Source organism: Mastigoproctus giganteus, chromosome 4 (genome assembly GCF_048544385.1).
Source record: "Mastigoproctus giganteus isolate SK-2022 chromosome 4, ASM4854438v1, whole genome shotgun sequence".
Taxonomy (NCBI): Eukaryota; Metazoa; Arthropoda; class Arachnida; order Uropygi; family Thelyphonidae; genus Mastigoproctus; species Mastigoproctus giganteus.
The window spans coordinates 4,136,624-4,154,517 of NC_143578.1; the positions used below are offsets into that span (position 1 = coordinate 4,136,624).

General features: G+C 35.2%; 1 protein-coding gene across 1 annotated transcript in view; it reads right to left on the reverse strand.

Moving 5' to 3' along the window:
* LOC150086347 (serine/threonine-protein kinase LMTK1-like) overlaps positions 1 to 17,894 on the reverse strand; it is a 139,855-nt gene that overhangs the window by 19,943 nt on the left and 102,018 nt on the right. Inside the window, exons 8-9 of the mRNA XM_090371282.1 lie at positions 17,431 to 17,561; positions 1,898 to 1,982 (exon numbers count right to left, since the gene is read on the reverse strand). Of these exons, the coding sequence (XP_090227408.1) occupies positions 1,898 to 1,982; positions 17,431 to 17,561 (216 nt within the window). The remainder of the gene's footprint in view (positions 1 to 1,897; positions 1,983 to 17,430; positions 17,562 to 17,894) is intronic.

The window sequence follows — 17,894 nt, forward strand, 5'->3', positions numbered from 1 at the left end:
CCGGAAACTTTGCTCTAGAGACTAAACATGGGTTTCACCACTTCAAGCCTCCAATAAGCAAAGTGGTGGTATTTCACCGGTTGATGTAAGTCATCTACCACCTACCACAAGGAGTAGTATAAGAAGACATAAGATAACATAGGGTAAGTGTAACTTTACTGTAAACTAGTGTGTTAATCTTCTCTACATGATGCCATATTCACTACAAACAATTAATGCCATAATAGTTGTGTTATAATGAATGTCTTCTTAAAGTACATAACCTGGGAAGTGATAAACATCTAGCAAACTGAAAATGTTATCCATTTCAGAATTTAAGATGTTCAGAGAATTAAAGCAGCAGCTTAAGTAAACAGTTAAATTATAACTATATAAAACTCTTCCTACCTTTCATTAATGGAATGATTGTTTTCAATGTGACACCATCAATACTCATTTGTCCAATTGTTTTTTCCATGCAGTAGACAGGAAACCCCAGGAAAAATGATAAAATTAGGTATGGGACTAAAATGATTCCTTTTGCCATTTTAGATTAGTGTCAGTAGTGTCCTTGACAACCCTGCCAACTTTCGTATCGTCTGCAAACTTGGACATTAAGCTTGATATGCCATCATCAATATCATTTATAAATACAGAAAACAATAAAGGACCCAATACTGAACCCTGAGGGACTCCACTAATAACATTAGTGGGAGGAAAAGACATGACATAGAAACTGGCAAGACTCATCACAAAATGTATTAGAAAAAGTGTAATGCCTAAGGAGTGGAATAATGCAATCAGTTTTATTTTAGCCAGAGAGTTATAAATTACTGGAATATGTTACCTACATGGGTGGTAGAGACTGATAATTTGGGAAAATTCAAACATCAGTTGGATAATTATCTACAGGAGGAGGGAAATGCATAGGTTGTCTATTTCTTTTCTCTTATTAATTATTATTATTATTTATTTCTTTTTTTGTTATTTTATTTTATTCTTTTTTTTTTTCAGCTGGTGTAGCATAAGCCATAGGCTTCCTTGCACCATGTGGCCATTGCTAATACTAATGACAATTTGAAGAAATTCAAAGGCAATCTGGATAGCTATGTAAGGGGGGGGGAGCACAATTTGGATTTTCTTAACTACTTTTAACTTTTCTTTTTCCAGTGGCTTCCTTTCATTATATGGCTAATACTAACACTCCCATATATCCTTCACATATATTTCCTGAAAGTTACAATCTACTCAAATTCAAGTCAACAAGTATCTTCTGTCTTCTTAGCCTTCAACTCACACACACAGTGCTAAGTACTATAAGTTTTATTACCTTTTGGTTTTCATTAAAAAAAAAAAAAAAAAAAAAAATCTTTTAAAAAGCCCAAATATGAGAATTATAAGATCAAGATAATCTGCCCACTGGGAGTTGAGTTGTTACACGCGGATGTACGCAATGAAGACAACAGGCATGTTATTTATGTATTACGTGCTAACACACGTAAAAATGATGACAATGAGGGTGACAATCTTCATTTTTGATGATATACTTTGCAAAGAACCAATACTTTTGCTGATATATTTTAATATAACAAAAAAAAAATAATAAAATAAAATAAATAATAATAATAAAAAAAAAAAAATCTATCTCAGAGGGTCTGAGATCTCAAATTGACTAAAGGAGATGGGCATTCAGTTTCCCATTTTGTCTAACTTTTCTTAGTGAAATTGGTTAGTAATGGCTTGCTTTGCAGCATAATAATGTTTCACGAAAGAGCATGCCTATATCACACCACTGCTAGAGCTGACTAAGAGAAAATGCTATATACCATTTGCTGCCTGCATGTAGTTGTCTCTTCACACAACCCACCAAAAACCTACCTGTACATATATGAATTTGAAAGAACTTCCAAATACCTACCCTAAAAACTTGGATAGAAGTACCATAGTCACCAATTTTCACTGTATGATCTGAAGTCACAAGGCAATTACGAGTTGCCAAATCACTGAAAAGACATTCAAAGTTAGTTAATTTTCCTTCTGATATGAAATCAATTTATTATACTTTCTTCCCCAAAAATGAATTATTACTTAAAACTAAAGAAAGAGATGTAATAATTTGCCTTGGTTAAGTCTGTATTTAATTTGCTAATTTTAAAGCAAATTCATATCAACTTACACACTTAATATGAGAGAGAGAGTGCAACCATTCATTCATGGAGGATTTATTTGAGAAGTCACCAGGCTCCTCAAATAAATCCTGGTAACATGTTACTTTTCAACACACTCCTTTGGAGTCAAACTTTTACCACTGATACTGCAATTCATTGGTTCCAGCTGTGAAGAGAGTTCTCTCTTGGGCCACTGAGAGTGTATCCACTGCAGCAATGACATCATTCTTATGAAATTGGATGCCAGCCAGGTATTTTTTCAAATTATGAAATAGCTGAAAGTTTGAAGGTGCTAGGTCTGTTGAATGTGGGGGATGGTCCAAGATTCCATTCAGTGCAGATATGGCAATAACAGACTTGTGAGAAGGCATGCTGCCCTGGTGAAACAACTTGTTTCACCAGGTTGAGGCTGACAGTTTGAATGCATGTAACCTGTATTTTCTTCTTTTTTTTTGATAGTGCAGCAAAAGCCTGTGGTTTCCTTACACTATATGGTGATTACTATTACATCACAAATATTGCTTCCTCTACATCTAAAAAACTGGGTTTTCTCTTTTGCTCTCAGTGTTACTTTCTTCTAAACAACTACTTTCCTCACTGTATACAAATCACAAATTAGCTTTATCATGGAATATTGTTCCCACATCTGGGACAGTGTCCCCATAACCTCTCTCAAGCTTCTAGAACTATTCAAAAGAGTGCATTCAGGTTAATTAATCTCTTACAAAGTCTCTCCATTCTCTGTATCATAAATGTACTGTTTCTGCTGCATGCCTTTTCTACAGATACTTTCATGGGCATGGCTTCTATAATTCACCCTCTCTCTTCCAAACCAGTCTCTCTTCCTTCCAATCACTTTCTGCAACCAGTCAGCATCCTTTTACTATCTGACTTCAAACTCACAGAACCAATGTTTCTTCTTCCTCAGTTATTCCTTCTGTTTTCTGGAACTTCCCTTCACATGTATTTCCTGAAAATTACAATCTACAGAAATCCAAATTTAATGTCAACAAGTAACTTCTTCCTTCTCAACCTACAACCCTATGCAAGGTACTACAGGTTCCAACACCTTGTGTGCTTGAGGTTCTCATAAAAAAAAAAAAAAAAAAAAAATATATATATATATATATATATAACTAAGATAAAACAAACAAAGATAAAAATTAAGCCAAGTAGTATGGCAAACCATATTTTTCAGTTTTGGTTACCTTTCTTCCCCTCCTCACTGGTTTGATTTTTATGTTTAGTTTAACCTATTTTTCACTCTTTTGGTTTGCCATACTACTGGCTTAATTTTAATTTTATCTTAGTTTTATACAATAAGCAACATGCAGAGGCATATGCAATTTTGCTGCCTCTGATGATGCAGCAAAAATTTTTATTATCTTTCATTAATTTATATATATAAAATGTTGGTTTATATATATTAATATTACGTTTAGATGTATGTATTCTCTTGTATTTTAATCCTTCTTTTGTGCATTGTTAATGCCATTGTTTTTTGCCGTATTGGCCAATTGAACATTATACGTGCCAGTATATATTTGTTTCTAATTGTTTGAATTTTTGATTGTTATCTGTTTTTTTGGTGGTTTTTACATATAGGCATTAGTGTTCATACAGTTCTGGTCATTAAGCTAGTCTTATTTAGGTCATCTTAATTCCGCATGGCCTATACATATTAGGTTTAGAAGTTTATGCTTAATGATAATCAATTTTCATGACAAATTACTGATGAAAATTTTTATCTGTAGCAAAAGGTAATTACTAGTTATTATTAGCATTAGCATTAGTAGAGGCATATGATGCAAGAAAGCAAGCTTATTCAGCATCAGCCAAAAAAAAAAAAAAAAAAACCACCACTCCCATTTCACCCCTCCGTTTGTTCGAAATACCTGTCCAGTTGAGCTTTAAATTTGTTTAGGCTATCAACTTCAACAACAAGTGATGGAAGTCGGTTCCACCAACCAACTACCCGCTGGCCAAAGGCAAATTTCCGCACATCTATCCGACATCCGTCCTTCCTCAATTTGAATTTATGCCCTCTGAGGTGATTATTCTGAGCAAGATGAAGAATCCCATTGGCATTGAGCATGCTCAAACCATTCAAAGCCTTATACTCCTCTATCAGATCACCTCGCCGGTGCCTAGTCTCCAGACTCTGTAATTTGCAAAACTTAAGCCTTTCTTCGTAAGAGCAACCCTTTGTTCCATTCACTAATCTTGTTGCCCTTCTCTGTACCCGTTCCAGCAGCTCTACATCCTTCTTGAAATGAGGCCTCCAGACCTGTATACAGTACTCAAGATGTGGCCTAATCATTGCCTTATACAAGGGAATAATCACCTCCTTATCCCTGCTAGAAAAATTCCTGTATATCATTGACAAGACACCATGAGCTACTCTTGCAGCTCGTCTGCACTGCTCAGAGAACTTCATATCTGCCTGCACAATTACCCCCAGGTCCTTTTCATTCTCCACCACTGTCAGTGTAGTACCGCAGAGTTGATACGTTGCTCTGGGGTTACTGTTTCCCATATGCAGCACTTTACATTTGTCGATGTTAAACCTCATTTGCCACCTCTCAGCCCATCTGTTCAACCTTTCCAGATCCTGTTGCAGCACCATAGCGTCAGTAGTGTCCTTAACAACCCTGCCAACCTTTGTATCATCTGCAAACGTGGACATTAAACTTGATATCCCATCATCAATATCATTCATAAACACCGAAAACAACAACGGACCCAACACTGAACCCTGAGGAACTCCACTAATAACATTAGTCCACGTTGAGCAGTGTCTATTGATTACCACTCTGTCTTCTGCCACTCAACCATCCCCTTATCCATAGCAGCAATTTGCCTCCAATGCCACACTGCTCCAATTTGTGCAGCAGTCTTCCATGTGCAACAGTATCAAAAGCCTTTCTAAGATCCAAATATATAATATCAAAGTTATTCCCTGCATCCAGTTCTTTTGTGACTACATCATAGTATCCAATCAAATTGGTCAGGCAAGACCTGCCCTTAACAAAACCATGCTGCGTCTGAGCTATAACTGAATTCTTGTCTGGATGATCCTGCAGTGCTTCTATAACCAGTGCCTCCATTAATTTACCTGGAACAGAAGTTACACTAACAGGTCTATAATTACTTGTGTCAGCCTTTGATCCTCCTTTGTGAATTGGGGTTACATTTGCACATCTCCAGTCTATGGGTACCTCCCCTGAGTCCAAAGAAGCTCTCATAATTATGGCTAGGGGTTTGCTTACTTCCTTTGCTGCCTCCTTTAATATAACTGGATAGATCCCATCCACCCCAGGTGCCTTTTTTATGTTTATCCTCAACAATCTCTCCTCCACTTTCCTCTCAGTTATTACAAAATATTATTAACAGTATACTTCTATTTTATTACTATTATACATTTTTACTATAATACATTTTTGCATTCCATCACGTGGCCATCAATCCCCTACTTCGTCAGGGGCTTTGTGTGGATTGGCAGCCCTTTCGATGTAATGCCTCATACTTACTCGTTTCTGTTTGTACCTATTACAGTTTTGCTATTTTATTTATTTAAGTTCCTTTTTTTTGTTTTGTTTAATTTCTAAAGTTCCTTCTATAATTTTAATTTTTAGATTTAAGTTTTTTTTTAATTTCTTAATTATTGTTTGCATATCTATTTATAATATTAATTAGTTTTAATTTTTATTTTTAACGATCTCTTCAGCAAACTGTGATAGAGTACACAAAGCCCAACGGGTAAGTATCCGATATTGTAAAATTCCTACTTACTTTGTTGTACTCTGGTGGAGGTCGCAGAATACAGAGGGGGAATTTCCAGCCTTCTATTTGTTTTATAGGTAGCGATTTTTATAGCGCAGTAGCACTAACATTACCCTGTGTGTTGAGGGTGCATTGGCCTCAGGCCCCGATTTTCATGCCAATGCCTGCAGTGGAGGCTTGTTGTTGGATCGATGATTTTCTGTAAGCTTTATATGGGTTGTGTTAACATATGGTTAAAATCTTTTTATTTACATGTGTATTTACATTATTTTTACATGCGTTTTTGTGCCTTACCGCAGACTGTGCCGGTACCGCTTTTCTAGGGCATAACAGCACATATCTGTCCACAGGTAAAGCTATATACATATAGACAGCCTCTTACTATGGGTGGGGGGGGGGGTTAAATTTGGCAATAGGTTGTAGTGCAGTCAGGCGACGAGCCTCGTCTGAGTGCAATAAACCTTATAAACTTGGGGATACTTTTTCTGAGTAAATACTATTTTATTTTTAGATGGTTTTCGATGAATATATGTGGGTCTACATTGGGGTGGTGTGTTCTAATATTTGCATATATGGCAGTTTTTATGTGATACCTACTGTATCAGTTGGGAATTTTGTTTATATCTAGGGTTTTGATGAGTTTTTGTATTGCCATCTTTACGCTTTCTATATTGTTGCAGAATTTTAAAAGTCTGTTTGTTTGATTTCTTATAGTATTACCATGTATATGCTTCGCTATGTTAATTTCCCAGTGTGTGAGTTTTATTGTATCGAAATTAAAATAGTCTCTTTTATCATAGTGATGTGTATATATTTTGTTTTGGTTGATGGCAATTTCGCTGTCTAAGTAGCCAGCTTGTTGGTTGTTATCTGGATTTGTACATTCGATTTTTAAGTCTGTTGGGTAAGTATTCTTTGCTACATTTGCAAAGTTGTCATAGTTGATCACGAGGATGTCATCTATATATCTGTAGAATTTAATATTCTACAGAGTTGAGCTTCGTGTACTCTATCACAGTTTGCTGATGAGATCGTTAAAAATAAAAATTAAAACTAATTAATATTATAAATAGATATGCAAATAATAATTAAGAAATTAAAAAAAAAAACTTAAATCTAAAAATTAAAATTATAGAAGGAACTTTAGAAATTAAACAAAAGAAAAGGAACTTAAAATAGCAAAACTGTAATAGGTACAAACAGAAACGAGTAAATATGAGGCATTACATCGACTCAAAGCCCCCGACGAAGTAGGGGATTGACAGCCACGTGATGGAATGTATGCCACGCAAAAATGTATTATAGTAAAAATGTATAATAGTAATAAAATAGAAGTATACTGTTAATAATAACTAGTAATTACCTTTTGCTACAGATAAAAATTTTCATCAGTAATTTGTCATGAAAATTCATTATCATTAAGCATAAACTTCTAAACCTAATATGTATAGGCCATACGGAATTAAGATGACCTAAATAAGGCTAGCTTAATGACCAGAATTGTATGAACACTAATGCCTATATGTAAAAACCACCAATAACAGATAACAATCAAAAATTCGAACAATTAGAAACGTATATATATTTAAATAATGACAAAAGTTAAATTATAATAAAATAAATAAATAAATATTGAGCTTTCATTAGAGGCAGCGACATGCAAATCCTCCAGATGAAGCCAAGATATATCCAATATTTTAAATTTTAAAATAAAACAAATAAAACATAAGCCAGTAGTAAGACAAAAACTGTAGAGCAAAAATTAACATAATAATAACCCAAAATAAAACGAACCAATGAAAAAGGGAGAGTAAAGATAAGACATAAACAGTAGTCAAAAAACCCTTATATAATTTCGCACTTTAAATCCAATTATAACCGATATAAAATTTAAAACAATGCCAATTACATAATAATTTAGCTGTACCCCCCAAGAGGTACCAGTTCCGAAAGACGTGAAATATCACCAAAAAGGGTTAATGAAACTACTAAAAGATAACAATATCAAAATAAAATAAAATAGACTGACCATTATGCCCCATATCGACAGAGGACCATGAGGCCAATAATGGTCATGGAATCGCTGCATTTCAATTGCTATACAAATCGTCGCAAAGGCGAAAAGATCGAAGTACCAAACCACCCTTCCCCCTCCGATCGATCCACCAATGCAGAGGATTTCACGGCGGTGGTCCTTATGCAGTCAAAAATAAATTATAGAACAGACAGCACTCTAAAGCAGAGCCACACCACTGATATAATGTAGTAGTGGCATGTGATGCAAGAAAGCAAATGTATGAGCTTATGCAGCATCAGCCAAAAAAAAAAAAAAAAAAAAAAAATCACACCATTCCCTCCAAATGCCTGTCCAGTTCCTCCTTAAATTTATTCAACCTATCAACTTCCACAACGACAGATGGAAGTCTGTTCCAGCAATTAACCACCCGCTGGCTAAAGGAAAATTTCCGCACATCAATTCTACATCTGTCCTTTCTTAATTTGAATTTATGTTTTGTTTAATTTCTGTTTAATTTTGTTTAATTTATGTTTTGTTTAATTCCCCTTAGGTTCGTAATCTGAACAAGTGGAAGGATCCCATCAGAATTCAGTGTGCTCAACCCATTCAAGGCCTTATAGACCTCAATCAGATCACCGCGCAGGTGCCTAGTCTCCAGCCACTGCAATTTGCAGAACTTAAGCCTCTCTTGGTACACGCTCAAGTAAATCTACATCCTTCCTAAAATGAGGCCTCCAGACCTGTACGCAGTACTCAAGCCGTGGCCTGACCATTGCCTTATACAGAGGGATAATCACCTCCTTTTCCCTGGTAGCAAAATTCCTATATATCATTGACAAAACCCCATGACCTGCCCTGGCAGCCTGTCTGCATTGCTCAGAAAACTTCATATCTGACTGCACAATTACTCCCAGGTCTTTTTCATTTTCTACCACCTTAAGTGTAGTACCACACAGTTGGTACGTTTCTCTGGGGTTACTTCTACCCATATGTAGTACTTTGCATTTGTCAAGGTTAAACTTCAGTTGCCACTTCTTAGCCCATCTGCCCAAATTATCTAGATCCTGTTGCAGTAGCACACTGCCATTACTGTCATTAACAACCCTGCCAACCTTTGTATCATCTGCAAATTTCGACATTAAGTCTGATATACCTTCATCAATATCATTGATAAATATACAAAACAACAGTGGACCTAACACTGAACCCTGTGGGACTCCACTAATAACATTAGTCCAAGAAGAGCAGCACCCATTGATTACCACCCTCTGTCTTCTATGTAAGCTGATCCAGCTTATATAGAAGAAAAGGAAAATAGATGGCGGCACAGGTGCTGCTTAATTAGCATATCAACCCATCACTACCATTGAATTATATTTAAATAATGACAAAAGTTAAATTATAATAAAATAAATAAATAAATATTGAGCTTTCATTAGAGGCAGCGACATGCAAATCCTCCATATAAAGCCAAGATATATCCAATATTTAAATTTTAAAATAAAATAAATAAATAAAACATACGCCAGTAGTAAGGCAAAAATTGTAGAGCGAAAATTAACATAATAATAACCCAAAATAAAACAAACCAACGAAAAAGGGAGAGTAAAGATAAGACATAAACAGTAATCAAAAAACCCTTATATGATTTCGCACTTGAAATCCAATTATAACCGATATAAAATTTAAAATAATGCCAGTTACATAATAATTTAGCAGGTTGATATGCTAATTAAGCAGCGCCTGCACCGCCATCTATTTTCCTTTTCTTCTATATAAGCTGGATCAGCTTACATTATGTCAGTGGTGTGGCTCTACTTTAGAGTGCTGTCTGTTCTATAATTTATTTTTTGCTGCATAAGGACCACCACCATGCAAAGCCTCTGCATTGGTGGATCGATCGGAGGGGGAAGGGTGGTTTGGTACTTTGATCTTTTCGCCTTTGCGACGATTTGTATAGCGATTGAAATGCAGTGATTCCATGACCATTATTGGCCTTGTGGTCCTCTGTCGATATGGGGCATAATGGTCAGTCTATTTTATTTTATTTTGATATTGTTATCTTTTAGTAGTTTCATTAACCCTTTTTGGTGATATTTCACATCTTTCGGAACTGGTACCTCTCGGGGGGGGGGGGGGGGGGGTACCGCTAAATTATTATGTAATTGGCATTGTTTTAAATTTTATATCGGTTATAATTGGATTTAAAGTGCGAAATTATATAAGGGTTTTTTTGACAACTGTTTATGTCTTATCTTTACTCTCCCTTTTTCGTTGTTTCTTTTTATTTTGGGTTATTATGTCAATTTTTGCTCTACAGTTTTTGTCTTACTACTGGCTTATGTTTTATTTATTTATTTTATTTTAAAATTTAAAATATTGGATATATATCATCATCATCAGCCATTTTCAATCCACTGCAGGATGAAGGCCTCTCCAGCAACTTTCCAGTTCCTTCTGTTTTGAGCACTGGCCATCCATTTACTACTCAAAAACTCATGAATTTCATCTATCCATCTCCGCCTTTGTCTTCCAGGTTTTCTTCTAGCTCCTCTTGGGTACCATTCTGTTATTTTCTTAGTCCATCTGTCATCATGTCTTTGAGCTATGTGTCCTGCACAAGACCATTTTAGTTCTTTAGTTTTGATAAGAATGTCCTTTACTTGAGTTTGCTGCCTAGTCCATGTGTTTCTCTTCTTATCTAACAGTCTGATTCCCAATATAATTCGTTCCATTCTGCACTGTGTAGTTCTTAGCTTCTCTTCCATTCTTTTGGTGAGTGCCCAAGTTTCACTTCCATAAGTCATGGTGGGGAGTATACATTGATTCATTATTTTACGTTTCAGACAAACTGGGATATTGCTCTTCAGTATGTGACTATATTTCCTGAATGCTATCCATCCAAAATTTATTCTTCTCTTGACTTCCAGCCATTTATCATTATTACAGCTAATAACTTGTCCCAGATAAGTACATGACTCCACCTTTGCAATTACTGCTCCTTCAATCATTATTTCCCTTTCCGTGGCATACTTGTTCATCATTACTTTTGTTTTAGCCATATTCATCTTTAGTCCAAAATCCTTACTAACTGTGCATAACTGATTAAGATTTTCCTCTAATTCTTTGGGATCGTGGCTTATGACCACAATGTCATCTGCAAATCGTAAATGGTTTAGGTACTCTCCGTTCACATTGACTCCTTTCTGTGACCAGTCTAATCTTCTGAAAGCTTCCTCAAGGGCAGCAGTAAAGAGCTTCGGAGATATTGTGTCTCCTTGTCAAACTCCTTTCTCGATTTTAAATTTGCCACTGTCTTTGTCTAGTCTAATAAAGGATGTAGCACTCTCATATATTTTCTTCAAAATCATAATATATGGAGTATCTATGCCTTGTCTTTCCAGTGCCCGAAACATTGCCTCATGCTGTATGGAGTCAAATGCCTTTTCATAATCCACAAATGCCAGGCATAATGGTGTTTTATATTCATTTGCTTTCTCCATTAGCTGTGATATTACGTGAAGGTGATCCATAGTTGAGAATCCTGTCCTAAAGCCAGCTTGCTCTTTCAGTTGATTCTCATTAAGTATTCTTTCTAATCTGTTAGTAATGACCCTTGTGAACAACTTGTAGATATGGGATAACAAGCTAATTGGTCTATAATTTCCAATTTCTGATTTATCTCCTTTCTTATGCAGCAAAACTATGATTGCATTATTCCACTGCTTAGGCATCACACCTTTTCTAATGCACTTTGTGAAGAGCCTTGCCAGTTTTTGTGTTATGTCTCTCCCTCCCAATTTTAACAACTCTACAGTAACTTCATCTTCCCCCAGCGCTTTCCGATTCTTCATTTTCTTCAATGCATGTTCTACCTCATCAGGAAGAATATCGGGTATGTCGTATGTGTTGCTACTTTGCAATCCATGTTCCCCACTGCTGGTATCATTCCCTCGCTCCTTGTATAATTCTCTACAGTAGTCTTCTGCTATTTGAATTATGCCTTCTCTGCTGTTTATAAGTACACCATCGCTATTCTTCAGTTTCAGTATCATTTGTCTTTCTGTATTACTGCTCATGGCTGCTGATTTAAATCCTTTGTTTTCCCTTAATGCTTGTTCTACTTATTTATTTATTTTATTTTAAAATTTAAAATATTGGATATATATATATATATATATATATAAAAGAGTTTCACGTTCATTGTGAACAGTAAGCCAAATTTCTACAATGCCTAAGAATTCTTATATGTCGGTGAATAGCAGATCAATGAGCATAGAGATTTTATTTCTGATACTTCACACATTTTGTAGGAAATTTTACTAGAAAATTTCTGCTTCAGTAATTTGTGATTGGCTGTTCTATGATAACTCTTTAGGAAAATTCTGTAATCCTTTCCATTTGTTGTGTGTGATTGGCAATATAAAACTGGAATACCTGAAACCAGTCATCAAAGTGCGTTTTGAATAAACTAACATGGTGGGCCATAGGCAGTAGACAATTCTAGAATTTAGCACCACAAGCTGGGATGACAAATTTTCTTATTTCTAAAGTAATTAATCTGCCAGCATATAGTCTATATATTGAAAACAGATAATAGACTATATATTAGATGGCATTAAGATTAGAATTATAATTGAAGATCAATGCTAAGTCAGAGAGAAAGTACCTCTACCTACTTGCATATCACAGATCAACATGAGACACATAAAAAGAAATAATGACATGAAAGGACTTACCTGTACATATTAATATTAAACAAAAATTAAATCCACTGGATATTAAATATCTAATGTGGATATTAAAGATGAGAATAATGGACAAGCAACCATCTTGCATGGCATTATGCCTAATGTTTATTACATATATATTCAGGGCCACGCCAACCCTGTGTTCGAGCGTGCGATGAACACGGGCGGCCGAAATGATGTAGAATCTAAGCATAATTTGAATAAAGAAAATACAAATAAAGAAATTTCTGTCATAATAAACTAACATAAAAATAACAGGCAGCCAAACACTTATCAAAGCGCTATTGTTCTTGATAGTTGTTCTGTAAATGTAGTCTTTATTTGTTGACTCAGTATTTGTCAGTTTTTAACTCGAGCCACTCAGCGAACGACTATGGATATCAATGCATGCATACTATGTGTTTCTTAAATTTCATTTATTTAGACATCCAATAAATAGCTCAATATTTAACAAAACAAGCAATTTTTAAAAATGATTAGATAGTGAATGTGTAACTTTTTTGATTCTTCATTCATATATTAATAGTTGTTATACAGTATTATACAGTATTACCTTGTTTAACGATAGGGATGCGTTTGCTGAGACAATTGGATCAAATTTAGGGGAATTACTCATTCGTACCTGGTCGCCTTATACAGGGCTTTCCAATAGTAACGCTCGATTTTTGTAACGCAATAAAACAAATTGTGAGAGTGATAGTGATCTATTTTTATTTTTATTATGAAGTATATGTGTTAACATTATGTTTTAAAAATTATATCAGATAAATGTCCGCTGCGGCTTTGTCTGGTTTGGTTAATCCTGGATACCCAATTGGTGATGACGTTATCGCATAAAAGTGGCTCAATTTCAGCAATAACGCGCCTAATGTTGGCCTTTAAGGCGGCAACCGTCCGTGGTTTGTTAGCATAGACTTTGGATTTTAGAAAGCCCCAGAGAAAAAAATCCAGTGGCGTTAGGTCACAGGATCTGGGTGGCCAATTAACGTCACCATTTCGCGATATAACGGAACCTTCAAATTTCTCATGCAATAGTGTTACTGTATCACGTGCCGTATGGCACATAGCACCGTCTTGCTGAAACCAAATGTTTGTTAGATCGATTCCATCCACTGCAGGCCAAAAAAAATCTCTTATCATAGCCCTGTATCGCTCACCGTTGACCGTAAGTGCCAATTCTTCTTCGTTTTCGAAAAAATACGGACCGATTATTCCGCCGGACCAAAGTGTACACCATACCGTAACTTTTTCGGAATGTAGTGGGACCTCATGAATCTCCCGTGGGTTTTCGTCGCTCCAAATTCGGCAATTTTGCTTGTTAACAAAGCCACTTAACCAGAAATGAGCCTCGTCACTAAACATTATTTTTCGCCCAAAATCAGGATCGACCTCCAACTGCTCTAGCGCCCAATCAGCGAATGCACACCGCTGCGCATGATCGTTGGGCTTTAGTTGTTGGGTTAATTGCACTTTATAAGGGTGAAGCCCTAAGTCCTTATGCAGGATTCGCCAAGTTGTCGTCGAAGACAGGCCAAGTTCTTGAGCCCGACGCGGAATGGACTGTTGCGGATTCTCACGCACACTTTCCCGGACTGCAGCAATATTTTCAACGGATCTTGCGTTTCGCTGACGTACAGGCACTTTCAGATTTGCCACAGACCCAGTTGCTTCGAATTTGTTTATTAAACGGCGAATTGTGGATTCTGAAGGACGTTCGTCGACACCATAAACTGCACGGAGTGCACGAAACGTTTGACGAATAGAACATTGGTTTTGATAATAATTTTTTACAATTTCGACTCGTTGCTCAGTCGTGTAACGCTCCATAATAAAATGCAGAGACTAACTGAATACGGCTACCAAAGATACCACCTGTGTGACTGTCGACTTCATCATGCGCTGTTGCCAAACATCGAGCGTTACTATTGGAAAACCCTTTATTATAGCGAATATCGCTTACAGAGGTAATGAACTATGATTTAACATTTAATAGTTTTATTTTAAAGTGCTGCATATTACATGAGAATATTAAAAAATAAATTTAATAAATATTATCAGCATTAAGTTTATTATAAATTATCTATTTACTTAAATTAAATATTGGTGTCAAATTACCCTGCAGTAGGTGAGTTTTCGTAACTGAAAAATGTATGTATATTATTTATTTATAATAGTAATAGAAAATATTTTTTTATATTTAGTCAGACCTAAAGACAGCCAGACTTACCGAAAAACAAAAAGATTTTCCAGTGCGCAATATCTTAAAAAAAATAAATAAATAACAATAAAAGATGAAGAAAATAAAAAATCAGAAGGTGCTATTTTAAAATACTTTCAAAGTCTCGAAGAACCGTCAACATCTTCAATATCCAGTAACTGAAGCAGAAAGTAGAGAAAGTGGTTCGCTTGATCAATTAAATAATTCATCTAATTACAGTGGATTCCGGTTATATGGGCCACCGGTTAATCGGGGCAGCCGTTTATTTGGGGCAAATCTTAAAAAACAGAAACCAATCGAGAAAATAGCCAGGGTTTACTTCGCTTAATTTGGACAGCATGCCGTTTAATCGGGGCAGGAGACCGCAGCACTGGAGATTACCCTACGATTGGCTCCGACGGTAGGACGTGGTTCGGTCGAAATTCTGGAGGTCACAACCATAAAACAATTAGCAGTCACCTGTTTATTGGGCTTTTCTGTTAGTGAAATCTATCATAAACGGCCAGTAAACTCGATCTTATTGAATTTGTGATAATACCAACAGCCGGAATTCTGTGGGTTATTATGGTGAAATGTGTTTACACTTCCATGAAATCTTCAATCAAATAAAAAAAATTAATTTTCAGATCTTCTCTTCATTCCTATTTTTAAAACTTTGTAACTAGTTACTCCGTTCTCACTTGCGCGTATCGTGTTATTTGCAATTTGTGTGTATGCTGTGTTCTTTGATATGGATTGCTTATCTTTTTACTGTTTTAAATTTTAAACCCCACCCACAAATATCAGTGAACAGAAATGTCAACTAGTTCGTATGTACATATTACAGTACGTATTAATTATTCCGATTATCACGTATATTCTTCCGATTTTCACGTATTTTTTAATTGGTAAGGTAATAAAGGGTAAATTTGTGCTTAATATATCTTTGCTTTTATAGCCTGTGGATAATATTCCTCCTATTTTCGCTAATTAGAATCGCTGTGTGATAGAATTAAAATTCAATTCACAAACGTGATCAAAATGACCGGCGCTTACTGAACATCGTATAGTGAATAGTACTTTACTGTGGTGAGTTCGTCGTAACGTGATTTGATTGTACAATACAGTGAACTAATTGTAAGGGGGGGGATTGTATTTTTAACTATTTACGTGAAACTTCGGATAATTGGGGCAGCCGCTTAATCGGGCCAAAATGCACTAGTCCCGATGTGTCCCAAATAACCGGAATGGACTGTACTTACAAAGTAAACGCTCTGATAGTGGATTTTTAGAGTTTTTAAATGAATCAAAACAATTAGCTGAAATATCAGTAACCGAAACTAAATTTCCTGATGTCTCACTTATATGTCAACGTAAAAAGAAAATTCAGTTTGAATCATTTTATTATGAAAATCCAGATGAAGGCATAAACGATGCACAGTTAAATTTTAAAATTAATTTTTCAATACTAGACACAACAATAAATTCTCTTAAAGACAGGCTTGATTTATTAAGAACACATCATAGTGATGGTTTTATATGACATACATAATTTTAAAGCATGTAACCAATCAAGAAATTCTAAAATGTAAAGATTTGCAAAATAAATTAACAGACGATATCAAGAACGCAAAGGGTGTCGGTGCCACTGACATAACCAATGAATTAAAGGTACTTAAAAATATTTTAAAATCAGATTTGAGAGTAACAGAAGTATTACAGTTTATTTTTGAAAATAATTTATGCACCACTTTTCCAAACATAGTGGTTGTTCTAAGAATACTTCTTACATTGCCAGTGAGTGCAGCTACAGGGGAAAGATCATTTTCCAAATTAAAAATAATCTTCGTAGTACAATGTCCCAAGGCAGATTGGATAATTTAGCACTAGTCTCGACAGAACATGATTTAGCTGAAAGTTTAGATATGCACGATGTGATAAAAAGATTTTCAGAACTGAAAGACTGAAAAATTTAATTTATTTAATATCTAGTCATTTTATTTCATAAGTTAAATATGTAATAACACATGAATTAAACTTTATACGGGTAATTATGTTTAGTTATAAATAAAGGTTATTATTATTATTATTATTATTATATATTTATGTATTTTTATAACAATTATTAATATCCGCTTTCATGATTTTTTTTTCAAAACTAAGTGATATTATTTAAAACAAACACGTCAAATTTCGATAAAATTTATTCCACAAATCTGTCTTAATTTTATGTTACCTTTTCATGTTCAAATATGTGTAGCATGAATAAAGCATGATAAGGAAATTTAAAAAAAAATGTAAATATTATTTATAAATTCTGTTATTTATTTTTTTGTTGGGGGGGGGGGGGAATTACAATGTTCCGGGGTGGCATATTTTTCCTTTGAACACGGGTGGCCTGTATATATTTTATATTTGTCCTCTAAATTTAAATTTTATCCTCTAACAGAAATTTATAAATAATAGATTAAAAGCAATGTAAACATTAATAGAAACTGTCTTATATTCCTGCAATGAATTTTCATAATTACTTACGTATGTATGAATCCATGTTCATGCATATACTGTATTGTTGTTGCTATAGTGACAGCCATCTGCAACAGCACACCTTTTTGAAGAAGTGATTCAGAAACACTGCGATGTTGGATCAGATATGTCTTTAGATCCTATTTATACAAATGTTATAACAATGTTAACTTGCTATATATTTATTCTAATACACAGAAGAATATCTGTCTGCCTGCCATGTTATATAGGTAGTGATACCATAGCATCACTACCTCTATAACGTGACAGATTTTTGGCACGTGAGAGTGATAATTAAGTCTGATCACAAAGAAGGTTGTTGTTATTTGGTTTTTAGGAGCATTAGCAACTAAGGCCATATTGCTCCGGGATATGCGGTGGTCATTCTCTGACCTTTCCGCGTCCTCCGTATTTGGTGGTGACGGGCTTGAACCCCGGTCTAATCAAGAAGCGTGTGATACGCACTGCTGCTC